This window comes from Schistocerca piceifrons, chromosome 2 (assembly GCF_021461385.2).
Source record: "Schistocerca piceifrons isolate TAMUIC-IGC-003096 chromosome 2, iqSchPice1.1, whole genome shotgun sequence".
Taxonomy (NCBI): Eukaryota; Metazoa; Arthropoda; class Insecta; order Orthoptera; family Acrididae; genus Schistocerca; species Schistocerca piceifrons.
In genome coordinates, this window is record NC_060139.1 from 238529710 (window position 1) to 238550570 (window position 20861).

General features: G+C 43.0%; 1 protein-coding gene across 1 annotated transcript in view; it reads left to right on the forward strand.

Moving 5' to 3' along the window:
• Nucleotides 1–20861, forward strand: part of LOC124777887 (adhesion G-protein coupled receptor G6-like) — a 206878-nt gene that overhangs the window by 37649 nt on the left and 148368 nt on the right. Inside the window, exon 3 of the mRNA XM_047253432.1 lies at nt 14633–14873. Within this exon, the coding sequence (XP_047109388.1) occupies nt 14633–14873 (241 nt within the window). The remainder of the gene's footprint in view (nt 1–14632; nt 14874–20861) is intronic.

A 20861-nucleotide genomic window follows, 5' to 3' on the forward strand; every position in this document is an offset into this window, starting at 1 on the left:
GAGAATATTCTTGGAGGAACTTGGAAAGTCACTGATAAAAGAACATATTGCATCAAGAACGCATTTCCCAAGAACAGAAGATTCTTTGAGAATGGTCACAAGCATCCAAAACCCGAATGATGTGGGTGGTGTGTCAGAATCGGTAACAACAAGAAAATCTACAAAACGTGCACGCTGTAAGTTCTGTCCATCAAGTAATGACAATAAAACAAACATGGTGTGTGGAAAATGTAGTAAACATATTTGCAAGAAACATGTAACCTACTTGTGTCCACAGTGCAAGCAGTAAGAAAAGAACTGTAGTATTTTATAAGATGATTGTATTGAAAATTCTGTTGTTTCAAATTTATGTGAATACTTGTGCCTAAACTACAATCAGTAAGAAGAGAGGATTCTAAAGTTGTAGTGCTTTCTATGTTGGAATGTAATAAAAAAACTGTAGTGTGTTCTGTACTGTAGTGTGCTCTAAGATGAATATCTGTAATGACAACTGTCTGTTGTTAGAAAATGTCAATACTTACGTCTAAACTGTCAACAATAAGAATAGAAGTATGGAAAAACTGTAGTGCTTTCTAAGTTGAATGCCTGTAATGGAAACTGTCTGTTGTTTCAAATTTATGTGCATATTTAAATGAAAAATATCCCTCAATAAAGTTGTATGCATTGTTATTATTATTATTATTACCATTATTATTATTATTATTATTATTATTATTATTACTAACAAGGTACTGGAATAGAACAACAATGTCGATAGCTAAAACTGTACCAAAATTTATGTTTCTAAAGCATTTTGATATGTCGGGTCATATTGACCCGAACAGTATATATGTCAAGTAAAAGTGAACAGAACAGCAGGGTTAAACAACCTACAACATGGATTTAGAAAAGGGAGATCTACTGCAATAGCAGTAGCATCTTTTGTACATGAAATATTAAATAAGCTGGACAAAAGTGACAAGGTAATAGGCACTTTCCTAGATATGAGTAAAGCCTTTGATACTGTGAATCATACCATTCTTCTGTGTAAGCTAGAAGAGTATGGGTTGAGAGGACTAGCCTTGAAACCACTTACCTCCTATTTGAAAGACAGGAAACAGTGTGTAAAGCTAACTTGTCAAAATAATGAGCAGCTCCTAACAACCAAATCAAACTTCAGGTCACTTCAATGTGGCATGCCTCAAGGAAGCATACTAGGGCCTTTTCTGTTCCTTTTATTTGTAAATAACTTATTTGAACCCCAAAATTGCGTGGTTGTAAGCTACGCCGATGACATATCCTTCATCAGCTGTGGCAGTGATATGCAGTCTGTAGCTAACAGTACCGAGATCAGTTTCAATACTCTGTCCGCATACCTTACAGCAAACAAGCTTCTTGTAAATAAAGACAAAATGGTAATAATGAAGTTCATCCACAGTTATAATGCTGCCATAACTGATACTGTATTTACATCCCCATTGGGTCTTGCATATGCAAATTCACATAAATTTTTGGGCATCATTGTTGATGAACACCTATCATGGAAAGACCATGTAGATAGTATTTGCAAGAAAATCAGTAGAAATGTGTATCTACTGAAACGGGTCTCAGCCTTCTTGGACCATGATACTTTAAGGCAAATATACTTTGGGTTAATTCACGTGCACCTTCAGTATGGTATTGAGATATGGGGTGGGGCATCAGCAGTTCATATAGATAGACTTTTTAGATTACAAAAAAAGGCAGTAAGAATGGTAGCCAAGGTGAAGAAGAGAGAGCCTTGTAGAGACTTCTTTAGAAAATATAAAATTCTTACGGTGTACTCCATGTATATACTGCAGACAGTCATGTTCATGAAACAAAATCCTGAATTTAATATGAGAAACAATAATGTACACAACTATGATACACGGGGAAGGCAAAATTTTCATAGAATTGTGACCAATAAAAAGGCAACAGACCAAAGCCCACACAGAATGGGAGCAATTTTCTACAATGCACTACCCTGTGAACTCAAGAAAGTAAATCTAAGAGCAGATTGAAGCAATTATTAATAGAGAAGTGTTGTTACTCTATAGAGGACTTCAAGTTGTAGTGCCATCTTGGAAAACAGTGTATATAGACAATGTCTCCGATCTATCAGTGATATGAAAGAATGTAATTATACACTGTATTATGTGTACTGTACTATTATAAATATAAGCTAAATTGTGTTACACTATAGAGGAATCTACTTGTAGTACCCTTTTGAAAAATAATGTGTACAGACATATCTATGATCCATATTTTGTTATGAAATACTGTAAAAATTTTACTGTATATGTGTAATGTAATCTAAATCTTCTTGACAATGTCTGAAAACTTTTGTTATATGGACAGAAAATAAATAAATAAAGTTGCTTTGTAAATAAAAGCAAAATGCATCTAGTGTAATTTTTTTTTAAATTAGACTGCAGTTAGCTCAAGATGGATAACCTATAGTAACAGATATTCAACAGTTTGCATGTCAGCAGGTATCACAGACCGTTCTGTTTGTGAAGCAAGATGCCACAGTGGTTAGCACACTGGACTCACATTCGGGAGAACAACAGTGCAAGTCCCTGTCCAGCCATTCAGATTTAGATTTTCCATGATTTCCCTAAACCACTCCAAGCAAATGCCAGGATGTTTCCCTTGAAAAGGGTATGGCCAGTTTCCTTTTCCATCCTTTCATAATCTGAGTTTATGCTCTGTCACTTATGACCTAATTGTTGACAGGACATTAAACTCTGATCTTCATTCCTTTCTTTTTGTTCGATTGATCCCTACCCCCTGAAGGAAGGTGTTCACAAGGTGGACACAGTGCACTTGAGGAGTATCATCTTGAAATACAAACCCATCTGCAAAATGTTGACTGTAGGGCCAGAAAATATATTCCAGGATCCTGTTCCAATGCTGCACAGCCCTCAAATTACACTCAGTAGTGATGAGAGGTACTTGACAACCACACATGGTACCAGACAAAAATATGACTGACCCATCTCCTTGGGATCTTTATGAGACAGCAGGTCTGAGAGGCTCATTGGTATCTGGCTACCTTTACACTCTTCTACAGTGATACCCAGACACCAGAAAAATCCTGCACTCATTAATGAAGAGAAAACAATATCATTGATCCTGATCCCATACCAGGTGTTCCCTTGCCCTCTTTATCAACCTTTAACAATTCTGGGAGGGTCTTTATTGTTATTTATAGTGGACACTTAAAGTAACAAGACTTTTGGTCAGGTGAATACAGTGTTATAAATACAAAATCAAATAGGGGTAATGCAGGAGTAGGTTTAATAATGAATAAAAAAAATAGGAGTGTGGGTAAGCTACTACAAACAGCATAGTGAATGCATTATTGTGGTCAAGATAGACATGAAGTCCATGCCTACTACAGTAGTACAAGTTTATATGCCAACTAGCTCTGCAGATGATGAAGAAATTGATGAAATGTATGATGAGATAAAAGAAATTATTCAGGTAGTGAAGGGAGATGAAAATTTAATAGTCATGAGTGACTGGAATTTGAGAGTAAGAAAAGGGAGGGAAGGAAACATAGTAGGAGAATATGGATTGGGGGTAAGAAATGAAAGAGGGAAGCCATAGGGTAGAATTCTGCATAGAGCATAACTTAATCATAGCTAACACTTGGTTCAAGAATCATAAAAGAAGGTTGTATAGATGGAAGATTCCTGGAGATACTAGAAGGTACCAGACAGATTATATAATGGTAAGACAGAGATTTAGGAACCAGGTTTTAAATTGTAAGACATTTCCAGGTGCAGATGTGGACTCTGACCACAATCTATTGGTTATGAACTGTAGATTAAAACTGAAGAAACTGCAAAAACGTGGGAATTTAAGGATATGGGACCTGGATAAACTGACTAAACCAGAGGTTGTACAGAGTTTCAGGGAGAGCTTAAGGGAACAATTGACAGGAATGGGGGAAAGAAATACAGTAGAAGAAGAATGGGTAGCTCTGAGGGATGAAGTAGTGAAGGCAGCAGAGGATCAAGTAGGTAAAAAGACGAGGGCTAGTAGAACTCCTTGGGTATTGAATTTAATTGATGAAAGGAGAAAATATAAAAATGCAGTAAATGAAGCAGGCAAAAAGGAATACAAACGTCTCAAAAATGAGATTGACAGGAAGTGCAAAATGGCTAAGCAGGGATGGCTAGAGGACAAATGTAAGCATGTAGAGGCTTATCTCACTAGGGGTAATATAGATACTGCATAAAAGAAAATTAAAGAGACCTTTGGAGAAAAGAGAACCACTTGTATGCATATCAGGAGCTCAGATGGAAACACAGTTCTAAGCAAAGAAGGGAAAGCAGAAAGGTGGAAGGAGTATATAGAGGGTCTATACAAGGGTGATGTACTTGAGGACAATATTATGGAAATGGAAGAGGATGTAGATGAAGATGAAATGGGACATATGATACTGCGTGAAGAGTTTGACAGAGCACTGAAAGACCTTAGTCGAAACAAGGCCCTAGGAGTAGACAACATTCCATTAGAACTACTGACAGCCTTGGGAGAGCCAGTCCTGACAAAACTCTACCATCTGGTGAGCAAGATGTATGAGACAGGTGAAATACCCTCAGACTTCAAGAAGAATATAATAATTACAATCCCAAAGAAAGCAGGTGTTGACAGATGTGAAAATTACTGAACTATCAGTTTAATAAGTCACAGCTGCAAAATACTAACACGAATTCTTTACAGACAAATGGAAAAACTGGTAGAAGCTGAGCTCGGGGAAGATCAGTTTGGATTCCGTAGAAATATTGGAACACGTGAGCCAATACTGACCTTATGACTTATCTTAGAAGAAAGATTAAGGAAAGGCAAACCTACATTTCTAGCATTTGTAGACTTAGAAAAAGCTTTTAACAATTTTGACTGGAATACTTTCTTTCAAATTCTAAAGGTGGCAGGGGTAAAATACAGGGAGCGAAAGGCTATTTACAATTTGTACAGAAAGCAGATGGCAGTTATAAGAGTCGAGGGGCATGAAAGGGAAGTAGTGTCTGGGAAGGGCGTGAGATAGGGTTGTAGCCTATCCCCGATGTTATTCAATCTGTATATTGAGCAAGTAGTAAAGGAAACAAAAGAAAAATTCAGTGTAGGTATTAAAATCCAGGGAGAAGGAATAAAAACTTTGAGGTTCACCGATGACATTGTAAGTCTGTCAGAGACAGCAAAGGATCTGGAAGAGCAGTTGAATGGAATGGACAGTGTCTTGAAAGGAGGATATAAGATGAATGTCAACAAAAGCAAAACGAGGATAATGGAATGTAGTTGAATTAAGTCAGGTGATGCTGAGGGAATTAGATTGGGAACTGAGACACTTAAAGTAGTAAAGGAGTTTTGCTATTTGGGGAGCAAAATAACTGATGTGGTCGAAGAACAGAGGATATAAAATGTAGACTGGCAATGGCAAGGAAAGCATTTCTGAAGAAGAGGAATTTGTTAACATCGAGTATTGATTTAAGTGTTAGGAAGTCGTTTCTGAAAGTATTTTTATGGAGTGTAGCCATGTATGGAAGTGAAACATGGACAATAAATAGTTTAGACAAGAAGAGAATAGAAGCTTTCAAAATGAGGTGTACAGAAGAATGCTGAAGATTAGATGGATAGATCACATAATTAATGGGGAGGTATTGACTAGAATTGGGGAGAAGAGGAGTTTATGGCACAACTTGACAAGAAGAAGGGACCAGTTGGTAGGACATATTCTGAGGCATCAAGGGATCACAAATTTAGCATTGGAGGGCAGTGTGGAGGGTAAAAATCATAGAGGGAGACGGAGAGCTGCATCAAACCAGTCTCAGGACTGAAGACCACAACAATAACAACGTAAAGGGCAAATTTATCATGTGGAGATGGTTACATTCTGCCTCCCCCCCCCTCCCTCCAAAAGAAATGCATAAACGAAAGTCCACATTAAATTGTTTCTCATCAGGGTACCTAAGAGCCATAATTTGTACGTAGCAGTCATCAGGTTGAGTTGTTGACCATGGGCAGTCACTACAAGGTAGATCTCATGATAGTGGTTGAATGTTCAAATGACATTGCTGTGGTGTACATTTTGATAGGCAACGTTATGTGGTGACAACCCTTCTTCCTGCAAAGTAACAATGCTCATATGGTCTAAGGTTGAAATGAGATTTTGGGACATGTTGAAGCTTGGAAGAGTATACGTAAACCATCTTGTCCCGTTCACGATTGGAGGCACAGTGAACTCAAACAAACTATACTGAGAATGCATGTTTACCTTTACCATTATCATACAGATGGTTGTGCACAGTGATTTTGTTTGGCCAAAAAGAATATTGAAAAACACACACACAGGATGTCCCAAAAAACACTGACTATAATTAGTATGTTTTTGGGAAAGCTCACACCATTGCTGTGTTGTACAACATTTTGATCGGCAACATTTTTTGGTGACAGCCCTTCTTCCTGCAAAGTAAGAATGCTCACACAGTCTAAGGTTGAAATGAGAGTTTGGGCCATTATGACACTTAGAAGGGTGTACACAGACCATCTTGTCCTTTTTACAATTGGAGACACAGTGCACTCTACCAAAATGTCCTGAGAATGCATGTTTACCTTTACCTCTATTATGCATATGGCTATGCACAGTAATTTTGTTTGGTCAAAAAGAGCATTGAAAAACACACACACACACACACACACACACACACACACACACACACACACACAGTATGTCACAAAAAACACTGACTATAATTGTATGTTCTTTTTTTGGGAAGGCTCACTAATCACTTTTCAACAAGGAACCCATATTCAGAAATGCACAGCTTGGACACTGGAGAGTGTCAAAGCCTGAAATATGTGTGTGTTGCACATTATTTCAGTAAACCTAGCTCATCACACTGTCTGCATTACAAATAGGCTTTGTACTGTGTACCTTCTACATCAACATAGGGCCTACATTGGTGGTTATGAGCCTCATGCACATGAGCCAATATTTCAGTTGCTCTGTGGACTCAAGCAATAGAGTCCTCTGCTGACTAAAGATGTGCCATACACCATACTCTTCATACTACACCATAGAAAATAGCCAAGAGGTGTCAGACCTGGCAACTATGCGGACCATGAAACTGTCCCCCCCCACTAATCCATTAATTGCAAAGTTGAAGTGATTCTGTATATTGACATTAAAGTGTGCTGGATCTCCATATTGCATCTGCATTCCATCCAAACATGACAATAGGGCAGGCAAAACATCTCTGATATACACTCCTGGAAATGGAAAAAAGAACACATTGACACCGGTGTGTCAGACCCACCATACTTGCTCCGGACAATGCGAGAGGGCTGTACAAGCAATGATCACACGCACGGCACAGCGGACACACCAGGAACCGCGGTGTTGGCCGTCGAATGGCGCTAGCTGCGCAGCATTTGTGCACCGCCGCCGTCAGTGTCAGCCAGTTTGCCGTGGCATACGGAGCTCCATCGCAGTCTTTAACACTGGTAGCATGCCGCGACAGCGTGGACGTGAACCGTATGTGCAGTTGACGGACTTTGAGCGAGGGCGTATAGTGGGCATGCGGGAGGCCGGGTGGACGTACCGCCGAATTGCTCAACACGTGGGATGTGAGGTCTCCACAGTACATCGATGTTGTCGCCAGTGGTCGGCGGAAGGTGCACGTGCCCGTCGACCTGGGACCGGACCGCAGCGACGCACGGATGCACGCCAAGACCGTAGGATCCTACGCAGTACCGTAGGGGACCGCACCGCCACTTCCCAGCAAATTAGGGACACTGTTGCTCCTGGGGTATCGGCGAGGACCATTCGCAACCGTCTCCATGAAGCTGGGCTACGGTCCCGCACACCATTAGGCCGTCTTCCGCTCACGCCCCAACATCGTGCAGCCCGCCTCCAGTGGTGTCGCGACAGGCGTGAATGGAGGGACGACTGGAGACGTGTCGTCTTCAGCGATGAGAGTCGCTTCTGCCTTGGTGCCAATGATGGTCGTATGCGTGTTTGGCGCCGTGCAGGTGAGCGCCACAATCAGGACTGCATACGACCGAGGCACACAGGGCCAACACCCGGCATCATGGTGTGGGGAGCGATCTCCTACACTGGCCGTACACCACTGGTGATCGTCGAGGGGACACTGAATAGTGCACGGTACATCCAAACCGTCATCGAACCCATCATTCTACCATTCCTAGACCGGCAAGGGAACTTGCTGTTCCAACAGGACAATGCACGTCCGCATGTATCCCATGCCACCCAACGTGCTCTAGAAGGTGTAAGTCAGCTACCCTGGCCAGCAAGATCTCCGGATCTGTCCCCCATTGAGCATGTTTGGGATTGGATGAAGCGTCGTCTCACGTGGTCTGCACGTCCAGCACGAACGCTGGTCCAACTGAGGCGCCAGGTGGAAATGGCATGGCAAGCCGTTCCACAGGACTACATGCAGCATCTCTACGATCGTCTCCATGGGAGAATAGCAGCCTGCATTGCTGCGAAAGGTGGATATACACTGTACTAGTGCCGACATTGTGCATGCTCTGTTGCCTGTGTCTATGTGCCTGTGGTTCTGTCAGTGTGATCATGTGATGTATCTGACCCCAGGAATGTGTCAATAAAGTTTCCCCTTCCTGGGACAATGAATTCACAGTGTTCTTATTTCAATTTCCAGGAGTGTATGTGAGATAGATTCGTCCTCTTCGTCTGTTTGACGGAAGCTATGACCCAGTGATATGGTCTCCAGTTATCCACATGATAATATTGACCCTGTGTGAATGATTTTGAATCACCTGTGCATGCATATTTTTGTCTGCCTGAATATGCGTGTTGTACAGTTTTATTTATGCCATCTTTCGTAACATGCCTTCATCTGTGAATAGCACCAAGCTTGAGAATTGTGGCTGGAGTATGCACTGTTGTAAATACCACTGCTCAAACTGTACTCATCATGGGTAGTCCTCCTCCTGTAATGCCTGGACTTTCTGCAGATGCTATGGATGGAGCCTGTGCTCATGGACAACACGCCACACAGCATTTTTGTCCGCGTGCAGCACTTGTGCCACATGACGAGTGCTGGTGTCTGGATCCATTTTGAAAATCGTCAGCACATCCCTCTCCAAATGTAGTGTTTGAGCTGAGTCTGGAGGACCCACAACACATTTCAGCACCTAACAATGGACAAACAATAGACTGTGGATGGTATCAGGCACAAAGTGTTACTACTTTACTGTAAAATGGACACACCCCAGACAGAAAATATGCATGTGCAACTTTCCAGCTTCTCTGAGTTGTCTTTTAATGGCCATGAATGAGGAATGATGTGTGGTAAGTCTAGTTGGAAAACATTCTACATACAATCTTTCAGCAGTTCTCCGATTTCAATCTGCTTTGCTGTATGCAAGCAACATGTCAGTCATTTCTGCAGCTGTGTACTAGTATGTGTCATATTGCAGTCAAAAACATTACTGTACTGGCAGATCGCACAAGGTTCACAGTAGGATGCACATTAGGGCTATATGGAGGAATGTAGCACATGTGCAGGAATGTTATTAAGCTCAGGTCATTATTCATCCACAGTATAGATGACTAAAGAGTTGCATCCCACCCTTAAAACTGATCAGTTTAGCTTCCCACACAACATACCAATCTTTTCCGCTTGCTTTTTTTTTTTTTTTTTTTTTTTTTTTTTTTTTTTTTTTTTTTTTTTTTTTTTTTTTTGACATAGTGTGTCTGTGTGTAATACACAAACTAACTAAGCATGTGATCAAGGTGGTACAAAACAAAACAATTTGTGATCAGTGAAAATAGTTAGATGTCTCAACAGGCAGGGTAGTAGATGAGAGGAGAAGTAGTCAGAATGCAAACAGAATGGTAAATGATATTACCTGCTTTCCATATGTAATACACATGGGTTGGACAAAAATATGGAAACAGGTATGTGTAGTCACATTTGAAGTGCATGTTTTCCACATTTATTTCAGTAATAATTTTCATTATGGCCTATTTTATTGTATTAGGCTGTAGACAATCCACCAGTCATATTTATGTTTCTTCCATGGTTTTCTGCAGATCATTGCTGACCATAAATTTTAGTCCAAGGACCTAACAATTTTCTGATCATAGACAGAAATAAAAGAAATTTTTTTCTAAGAATATGGAAACACCATGAGAAATGCGTGTTTGAACATACTCGTAAATGCAGATGCCTGGCAAGCCTGTAGATTGTACTGTCATATCTGACAACGAATGGCACCTGTGCAGTATCTTAAATACATTGCAAATGTCAGTAATTGTTAGAACAGTGTTTAGTGCAGTTGTTAGTGCTTTATGTTGGAGCTAAGTGAGCTCAAACATAGGCAAATTGTTGATACTCATATAGTGGCTTCTTCCATAACCAAGGGAGTCAAAGTGGAAGCATTGTATCGAAGATTTATACTGCACACAGGGAAATTTGGAAAATATCAGCTGCTAAGTAACAATGTGGGTGAAAGTGTGTGTTGAGTAATCATGACAGAATTGCAGAAATGAATGTCTGAATCCTGTCTGCACCAAAACAATGTGAATGGAACTCCATAATCTGGGAATCACAGGGTGAGCTGGAATTCCAAAACCATTCATCAGTGATGCAAATGCCCATGCCAGAGCCATAAAACTTGGATTGTGGAGCAATAGAACAAAGTCTTTTGGTTGGATAATTCTTGTTTCTCACTGTTTCCAACTAGCAGCCTAGTTTGCGTCCAAGTATGAAATGTGGCAGGGGATCAGCTACGATGGTATCCCATGAGCCCCATGGTTACTCTGAAACGTGGCATTACTGCCAAGGTTCCCCAATGATGATGCTGTGTTCCAAGACAACCAGACCCCTGTTCCCACGGCTTGTATCATCCAGGACTGGTTTTGTGAGCACAAGGATGAATTTCCACATCTCCCTTGGCCATCATAGTCACTGTATCTCAACATCCTTTGTAGTCTACTTTGGAGTGAAGGGTGCATGATGGCTATCCACCTCCTTCATCATTGTCACCTGAACTTGGCATCATTTTGCAAAAAGAATGGTATAAAATTGCCTTGAAAACCATACAGTACCTGACTGTATACATTTCTTTTTTTTTATTATTTATTTGGTCCTGTTGATTACATATTATACAGCCAGTGTACAAGTAATATAGGACAAGTCAATTGATGCAATTACAGTAGTACATTAACATTTATACATCACATTGCACAGACATTGGTTTATTTTACAAGAACAATTACTTGCATGCAGTATTAAAGCCTGCATTATGCCAAAAACAGTTTAAGTGATTGTTTAAAATAGTAGAGTAAGTGACAGTGCATATTTTTATGCTACTGACATATATAAGGAAGTAAATTTTCTTCGTGGTCATGGTTTGAATGAATACAAGTTTTAACTGCATTCCTTAAGAAGAGGCTTAAGTGAATGCTCAAGAGAGTGGGATACATGGGAGTTCACATTTTCTCATAATGAAACAGATAAATTTACATTTTATCACCACAATTTCAGTTAAACTACAAGTAACAGCACCACACTTTTTCTTTAAGGGAGTGCTTTTCTTAGGCAGTTTCCCCCACTCTTGTACATCATAACTCTAAGTATTCATTCATTTTATAGAAAGTTTGTTCAATGTGAAATAATTTTAGCTTCCTTTTGAAAACCTGTACATTATTTATTTCCTTTTTTATATTGATGGGGAGCTTATTGAAGACCTTAATACCTGACTCAGTAACTCCCCTATGTACTTTAGTGAGAGATGCAGAGCCTTGATGAAAATTTTTCACCTGTCTTGAGTCATGGTTGTGGATGTCACAATTTTTCTGAAACCGTTCCCTGTTGTTGGCTACAAATAACATCAGTGAGTATATATACTGACCTGTGATGGTAAGTATCCTGAGAGATTTGAAGAGACCTCTGCAAGATGTCCCAATAGGGACCCCACATATTAGCCTCACTGCTCATTTTTGTATTCTGAAGACTTTTTCAACACCTGCAGCATTTCCCCAGAAGATTATGCCATAGGAGAGAACAGAATGGAAATATGCAAAGTATGACAACAACATTATTTCTCAAGATGACTGGAATCTGTTTTGAATGTAAACATGTCTCTTATACTATTTTAGACACAGTAATATGATGTGTTTTTGGTGTTTCCATATTTTTGTCCAAACCCTGTAGCTGTGCAAGAGTAGTGTCAAATTTTATGTACAGTATATATATTATTTCCATAGTAATTAGTTGTGAGAGGAGAAAAGAAACATGATAATGGTGAAGTCCAATGCACAAAGCCATACAAATAAAGAGACATAACTACACCACCCACTGCCTTTCCAACAAGTTGGACCCTCTTATCTTGGCTTCCTAGTGATCTGCTCCCACAGAAACTCATACAATTCCTGAAGAAAAAATCTATTTTTCTCATAAATATGTTACAGTCATTATTTATTTTTATACAGGGTGTTACAAAAAGGTACGGCCAAACTTTCAGGAAACATTCCTCACACACAAAGAAAGAAAATATGTTATGTGGACATGTGTCCGGAAACACTTACTTTCCATGTTAGAGCTCATTTTATTACTTCTCGTCAAATCACATTAATTATGGAATGGAAACACACAGCAACAGAACGTACCAGTGTGACTTCAAACACTTTGTTACAGGAAATGTTCAAAATGTCCTCCGTTAGCGAGGATACATGCATCCACCCTCCATCGCGTGTCCGCAGCTCGTGGTTGTGCGGTAGCGTTCTCGCTTCCCACGCCCGGGTTCGATTCCCAGTGAGGTCAGGGATTTTCTATGTCTCGTGATGACTGGGTGTTGTGTGATGTCCTTAGGTTAGTTAGGTTTAAGTAGTTCTAAGTTCTAGGGGACTGATGACCATAGATGTTAAGTCCCATAGTGCTCAGAGCCACCCTCCGTCACATGGAATCCCTGATGTGCTGATGCAGCCCTGGAGAATGGCGTATTGTATCACAGCCGTCCACAATACAAGCATGAAGAGTCTCCACATTTGGTATCGGTGTTGTGTAGACAAGAGCTTTCAAATGCCCCCATAAATGAAAGTCAAGAGGGTTGAGGTCAGGAGAGCGTGGAGGCCATGGAATTGGTCCGCATCTACCAATCCATCGGTCACCGAATCTGTTGTTGAGAAGCGTACGAACACTTCGACTGAAATGTGCAGGAGCTCCATCATGTCTGAACCACATGTTGTGTAGTTCTTGTAAAGGCACATGTTCTAGCAGCACAGGTAGAGTATCCCATATGAAATCATGATAGCATGCTCCACTGAGCGTAGGTGGAAGAACATGGGGCCAATCAAGACATCACCAACAATGCCTGCCCAAACGTTCACAGAAAATCTGTGTTGATGACAATATTGCACAATTGCGTGTGGATTCTCGTCAGCCCACACATGTTGATTGTGAAAATTTACAATTTGATCACGTTGGAATGAAGCCTCATCCATAAAGAGAACATTTGCACTGAAATGAGGATTGACACATTGTTGGATGAACCATTCACAGAAGTGTACCCGTGGAGGCCAATTAGCTACTGATAGTGCGTGCACACACTGTACATGGTATGGAAACAACTGGTTCTCCTGTAGCACTCTCCATACAGTGACGTGGTCAACGTTACCTTGTACAGCAGCAACCTCTCTGACGCTGACATTAGGGTTATCGTAAACTGCACAAAGAATTGCCTTGGCCATTGCAGGTGTCCTCATCATTCTAGGTCTTCCCCAGTCGTGAGTCATAGGCTGGAATGTTCCGTGCTCCCTAGGACGCCGATCAATTGCTTCGAACGTCTTCCGTCGGGACACCTTCGTTCTGGAAATCTGTCTTGATACAAATGTACCGCGCCACGGCTATTGCCCCATGCTAATCCATACATCAAATGGGCATCTGACAACTCTGCATTTGTAAACATTGCACTGACTGCAAAACCACGTTCGTGATGAACACTAACCTGTTGATGCTACGTACTGATGTGCTTGATGCTAGTACTGTAGAGCAATAAATCGCATGTCAACACAAGCACCGAAGTCAACATTACCTTCCTTCAATTGGGCCAACTGGCGGTGAATCGAGGAAGTACAGTACATACTGACGAAACTAAAATGAGCTCTAACATGGAAATTAAGCATTTCCGGACACATGTCCACATAACATCTTTTCTTTATTTGTGTGTGAGGAATGTTTCCTGAAAGTTTGGCTGTACCTTTTTGTAACACCCTGAATGTATTATTTTGATTGAGAGCTGTGCTTAGTGAAGGTAAGTGTTGTCTCTCAATGAGTTTAATTTACTACATTCAAAATTGTTAGTTAAGAGTGTGTGATATGTGTAAGAACTTTACATCAATTACAATTTAAGTCATTTTCTTCAGCCAAACACAGCAAAAGATCTTAAATCTTTTGCAAAAGCCACTGAATTTTGTATTGGCATGGTAAGTGTTTAAAATAAATTCTTATAAATATTTGCAGTGTGTATGAACTATATCAAATTAGTTGTTAATCAGAGAAAAATTGTTAATTTTTATATGCATATTCACATATTACAATAATTCAGTTTAAATGTAAAACATTTCTTGCAGTCTTTTCAGCGGAGAGCCCCAGTTCACGATATTGTGTGAACATAATACCACCTACAGATTGGCAGAGTGCTTTTAACTTGTGCAAGGAACATGGATCAGACAAAAGCATTCTTCAGATATTAAATGACTTAGACACTGAAAAGTTTTACAGTACACTACATCTCTACAATATATATGCATTTTGGGGAGATGTGAGAAAAATTTCAAATTCTACAGCTGGTGACATAAAGGAAAGATTGAGGTAAATATATATGTTCAATACGTTATGAGAAAAAAATCATATGTACAAATAAAAAAAAGTAAGCTACAGAACCATTCTTGGTAGAAATTATGAACAAGGAAGTGAAGCAAATAAAGAATAAGTAATAAAGAAATGGCTCATTTTGCAATAGCTCACTGTAATGCAAGCAAGCATATATCAGAATGATGAATGAAACCCAACAGAAAGTTCCATCAAGCCCATCACACTGACATACTATCCTAGTTTCAAAGTAATCTCATACTTAAATTATGTATTTTTGCCTCATTCTCTCAAGTCTATCTATCTATCTATCCATCTATCTATTCCTCTACGTAACTACCTCTTTGATCCTGAAATCATGGTGACTTTTTTTATTTAATGCCCTGAATAGTCTCATTATCTTCATTCATTTGTTGCATTTAACTCTATTTTGCCTTCATTTTCTTCACTGGTTTTCTGATAACTCATTTTATCTTATGTATTCCTCTTCCAGTTCCATTGACCACTGACCTGTCTTTAAATCTTAAGAGTTGTACAATTTATTCTACTTAAATGAAAAGTAGTAGAAGTATTTTGGTTTCTGATTTCGTGGGTATTGTCTATTTTGCTCTAGTTTGCATGGAAATGTGGAGGTATGGATGTAAATGAACTTCCTCCATGACCTGCACCATTACCTGAAATCCTTCAGTTCACTTGTCTTATGAACCTGTATATGGCAGCAGAGGCTGCCAAGGTACTCTTGTCTGCCAGACTCCATAGAGATTGTATGCAGCCCAAAGTTAAGTGCTTCTGAATCAGAACCTGGGATTCGCTAGCTGTTCATGTACAAGCAGAGATCTGTAGTCGCCTATCAATATGATCATTTGGAAGCCAGTCATTTTGTCCTTTGTATAATACATTTAACCCTCATTATAGCAGACATTGATATATTGGCCGGTTATAATTAAACTGACAGTGTTCCAAGAGTTGCAGTGTGGGCTGCATACGTCACAGGATACTGAAACACCATAGGTATGTTCATTAATTCCTGCTGAAAAAATAATAGTTCCATTTTCTGCCACCATGTGAAAATATGGAGAGAATGTGAAATGTTTCTGTTTTGATGTCAATATGCTGTTTGTCACTTGTCGATGAGTGTTGATTTTGTGGTTATTCCTGATGTGCGGAGCGGCGGCGATCATTAAATAACACACTAACATGCGCTAATACAACTTTATTATGCGAGAATATTTACAACGTCTTATACAGTCGGCAGTACACAACAGAATGGGAAGCAATATGGCGGCGCACAATAAGTCCACATGGGTCAGAGAGCCTGCTATGGCGGAGATATCTCACTCGTAGAGTCGATAGTCGCCACAGAGCCCCCCCCCCCCCCCCTTGCAGTGCAGAGCACGGTGGTGCGCCAAGTCCTGTGCCGGCCCAGTGGGGGTGGGGCACTTGATGGTCACAAAAGCACTTGTCCCTGGTGAAATCACATGCACAACACTTGGGGGTAGGTGTAGCAAGCTCGACTGAAGCTAAGACATAATCCCTGTGCCAACGGGGTGGAACCACAGGTCGTCCAGCCCGTGATGTAGGCTGCAAGGGGGGAGGAAGGGGGGGAGGGGTGGTGGGCCGTCCAAATCATGATGGGGTTCCTGGGAAGGAGGGCAGGCGTCGTGTACATCGGTGTCACTTGCAGAGTGCTCTTGCAAGGTCCACGCAGGTTTCACCCGGTGGAGTGAAACAGTTACTTGTTTGCCATTGTTAAGTATTGACAATGTGGAAGGGCCTCGGGACAGGACTTTAAACGGACCAGTGTAGGGAGGCTGCAGGGTTGTCCGTACTGTGTCGTCACGTAACATGATAAATTCACATGTGGCCAGTTCCTTATGCACGAACACACGAGGCCTACAGTGGGCAGATGGCAAGGGAGGTTTGATGAGCGCGATGTGCCCTCGGATGCTCTCGACGAGTGCTGGGAGCTCGGAAGAGCTTGGTAGCGGTGTATCCTCAACGAATTCGGCTGGTAAAACTAGAGGCTCCCCGTAAAGGATCTCGGCAAGGGAGGCTTGCAAGTCCTCTTTGTATGCGGTGCGGAGGCCTAGCAAAACCCAGGGGAGAGATTCAGACCACTGGCCACCGTGGCACATAAGTGCGGCCTTAAGCGTGCGGTGCCAGTGTTCCACAAGTCCATTGGCCTGGGGGTGATAAGCAGTTGTGTGAAACTTTGCGACGCCACAGTATGAACAGAGGGAGGCGAACAGCTGTGATTCAAACTGCCTACCTTGGTCGGTGGTCAGTGAGGTAGGGCTTCCGAATCGGGAAATCCAAGTGGCAATGAAGGCCCGAGCCACAGACTCAGCCGAAATATCTTCCAAAGGGACTGCCTCGACCCATCTAGTGACCCTATCAATAACGGACAGGATATATCAAAAGCCCTTGGAAGGAGGGAGGGGACCTACAATATCAATATGGGCATGTCGCAGACGTCCTTTAGGTATGTCAAAAGTGCCTGGCGGAGGAAGTGCATGGTGGCCCACTTTAGCTCTCTGACATGGTATGCAGGTGCGAGCCCACATCCTACAATCATGTTTAACACCGGGCCAGACGTACCTTTCCGTGACCAATCTGGTGGACGCTTTGATGCCTGGGTGAGCTAGGTTGTGGAGTGCATCAAAAACAGAGTGGCGGAGAGCTGCGGGTACGAGAGGGCGGGGGCTACCAGTGGAAACATCGCACCAGACTAGTTCTGTGGTGCCGGGGAATGCACGTTGTTCCAGTTTGAGGGAAGAGGTAGTGTCTTGTTGCAAGGCACGAATATCGGGGTCTTCAGTTTGCCGGCGGGCCAGGTCAGTAAGGTCAAGTGGGGTAGTGATGATGTTGACGCGAGACAGGTGATCAGCGACTACATTGTCAGCGCCTCAGATATATTGTGCATCAGTGGAATATTGGGATATGAAATCCATATGGCGGAAGCATCGTGGGGGGAGATCGCGTGAGGGGTTACGGATTGCATCTGCCAAGGGTCTGTGATCTGTATAAATCATGAACGGGCAACCCTCGACATCGGCTCTGAAATATTTGACCGCCTCGTACAAGGCGAGGAGTTCACGGTCAAAAGCGGACCATTTGGACTGGGATTTGGTTAATTTCTTGGAGAAGAAACGGAGGGGTTCGGGGTATCCAATACATGTTGCTGAAGGACCGCACCAATTGCAGTGTCACTCACATCAGCTGTAATAGAAATTGGTGCGTCGGGAGCGGCGTGAGCGAGTGTGACAGCTTTAGAGAGGGCGGTTTTGAGATTTTTGAATGAATTGGCCATCTCCAGTGTCCAGACGAGTTTGCGTTTGCCTTTAGTATCCTTACCCGCCAGAGCGTCGGTCAGAGGTATCTGGATAGACGCAGCATGGGGCAGGTGGCGCCTGTAGAAGTTCACCATGCCTAGAAAACGGCGAAGTTCAGCAAAGTCCTCTGGGGAAGGGAGGCTAAGTATGAGTTCAACCCGAGAGGAGGTAGGGCAGACACCCTCGGCCGTGATTGTGTGACCTAAGAAGGTGACCTCAGGACTGCTAAGCTGAGACTTCTCGTGGTTGATCTCCACTCCATTGGCAGCGAGCAGTGCAAGCACTCTGGAAAGATGGAGAGTGTGTTCCTCAGGTGAGGAAGAGAAAATCAGAATATCGTCTAAGTAGGCATAGGCGAAAGGGAGGTCAAACAACAGAGCGTCGATGAAGCGTTGCCATGTCTGTGCGGCGTTTTTGAGACCATATGGCATGGAACAGTACTCAAAGAGGCCAAAAGGAGTGATTATGGCTGTCTTGGGGATGTCGTCGGGGAACATGGGAATCTGATGATATGGTTTGCTACAATCGAGAACGGAGAAGATGCAACATCTGGGTGAAATCTTGAATGTGGGGGATAGGGTAGTTATCGATGGTAGTGCATGCGTTAAGAGCACGGTAGTCACCACAGAGGCGGAAAGTACCGTCCTTCTTTGGCACGAGATGGATTGGTGACGACCAGTTACTATCAGATTGACGGAGAATGTTGGAATCCAAAAGATCTTTAACAATGTCTTTAGCACGGCAAAGTTTCTGCATGTTTAGATGGCGCGCCTTATGCCGCACAGGGGGTCCTTCAGTTGTGTTTATTCTGTGGCATGTGCCATTGGCAATTGCACGCAAAAATGTGGGAGAAGCAGGGGCGGTAGGGGGAGGGGGGGTAGGGGCAGGGGGGGTAGGGGCAGAGCAGGTAGGGGCGGGGGCTGGCCGAACCGTTAATGGGATCACAGCTGCGGCACAATGACCAGGCTGCTGAGGCTTGTCCACGATTGCAAGAGAGGGTGTACGGAGTTGTAGAAGCTGCTCTTGTGTCTGCAACAGTTGTGCATGGACTTCGTCAATGCGAACACGCAGGTCGACATTCTGAGTACGCAATGCATCGACGTCTGAACGCTCGCGCAAGTAAGCTGAGAGAGCAGAAGAAAGGTTTGCAGCAAGTGACATACACTCTGAAAGGGCAGAGTGTGAACAGTCAGTAAGAACTTCGGGCTGAGGGGAGGAATGTTGTGACACACCAGGAACACTCGAACCAGAGACGTGAGTCAGACAGCCGGCTTGCAGATTAGGGGAGAGGGCATAGTGATGAAGAAAATCGAGGCCCAGTACAGGTGCATCAACTTCCGCAACGTAAAATGTCCAGGCGAAAACCTGATCTGGGGCAAATTTAAGCAGGAGATGTGAGGAACCTAGCACCGGAATCGGGGAATTGTTAGCAGCTATCAGTGGCGGTGCACATAAGGGATCTATGTTAGGGGCGAGGGAGGGTGGGATAACACTAATGTCGGCTCCAGTGTCCACTAGAAAACAGAGTTCGGTGTTGGTGTCCTCGACAAAGAGGCGCAAAGCAGAAGACAGAGCAGCAGGAGTTGGACGAGATGCCGGTAGGCGCCGTGAGCCAGCGCGGTGGGACGTGGCGCCTAGACGTGCCCGCCATAAGCGTTTGGGAAAGCGCACGGGGGCTTGCAGTTGCGAGCCGCATCACCGAATTTAGCGTGGAACCAGCAATAAGGAGAGCCAGCTTGCGGTGCAGGAGCATGGCTGGGCGGTGAGGCGACCAGAGTGTACTCCGGTGCTCGCTCGGCCGTCTCCAGTGACCTTTGGGGCGACAACGTAAAAGTAGATGGTGCAGTCGGGCGACCACGGGGTGGCGGGGCCGTTGCTTGCGCTGACAGCGTGGCGCGTGTCCTGCCGCGGCCAGGCTTGGCTTCTGTTACTGCATAATGTGTGGGGGCGGCGGATGCCGGACTCGAATGCTGGAGGTACCGGTGTTGAATGATACTATAGGCACAGTGAGCAATGCGCAGGCGTGCTTCGAGGGGCTCAGAGACATGGGACAATAACTGCAGTTGTAGCTCAGAAGGGAGTTTAAGCAGCCAAATTGTCCAAAGTGCGACGTCTGGTAGAAAGTCTGTGTCCACCAGGGCGCGTAAGTGGCACCACAGCTGTGATGGGGTACGGTCATCGATGTGTTCCTCATGGATGATGCGTTGGATCGACTCAGCAGGGGGATGGGATAAGCGTTCAATGATACAAGCTTTAGCAAATTCATACTTATTCTGCATGGGAGGCGAAAGCAGCAGGTCACTAATAAGATCTGTGTGATCGTGCAGGTGACTAAGAAGGCACACAAATCGGGCTCCGTCGTCTAGCACGCTGTGAATGTCCAACATTTTATTCACTAATGCAAACCATGTCTTAGGGTTCTCTGTTTGTAGGGCTGGCAGTTTTGGGAATCTGCTAGGCGCGAGGTTCTGAGGAACGGTCGGTGCAGACGGTGTAGCAGTGTAGAGTGGTGCCAAATCGGGATTGTAGGCACCAGGAGACTGGCACACAGTAGCTGTACTAATCTGGTTATTAGGGACAAAACCACACTATTTACAAGCAGCAGGAGTGCAAGAAGAGAGTTCAGTCTTGACATGTGAGTTCGGTTGCATAGTGT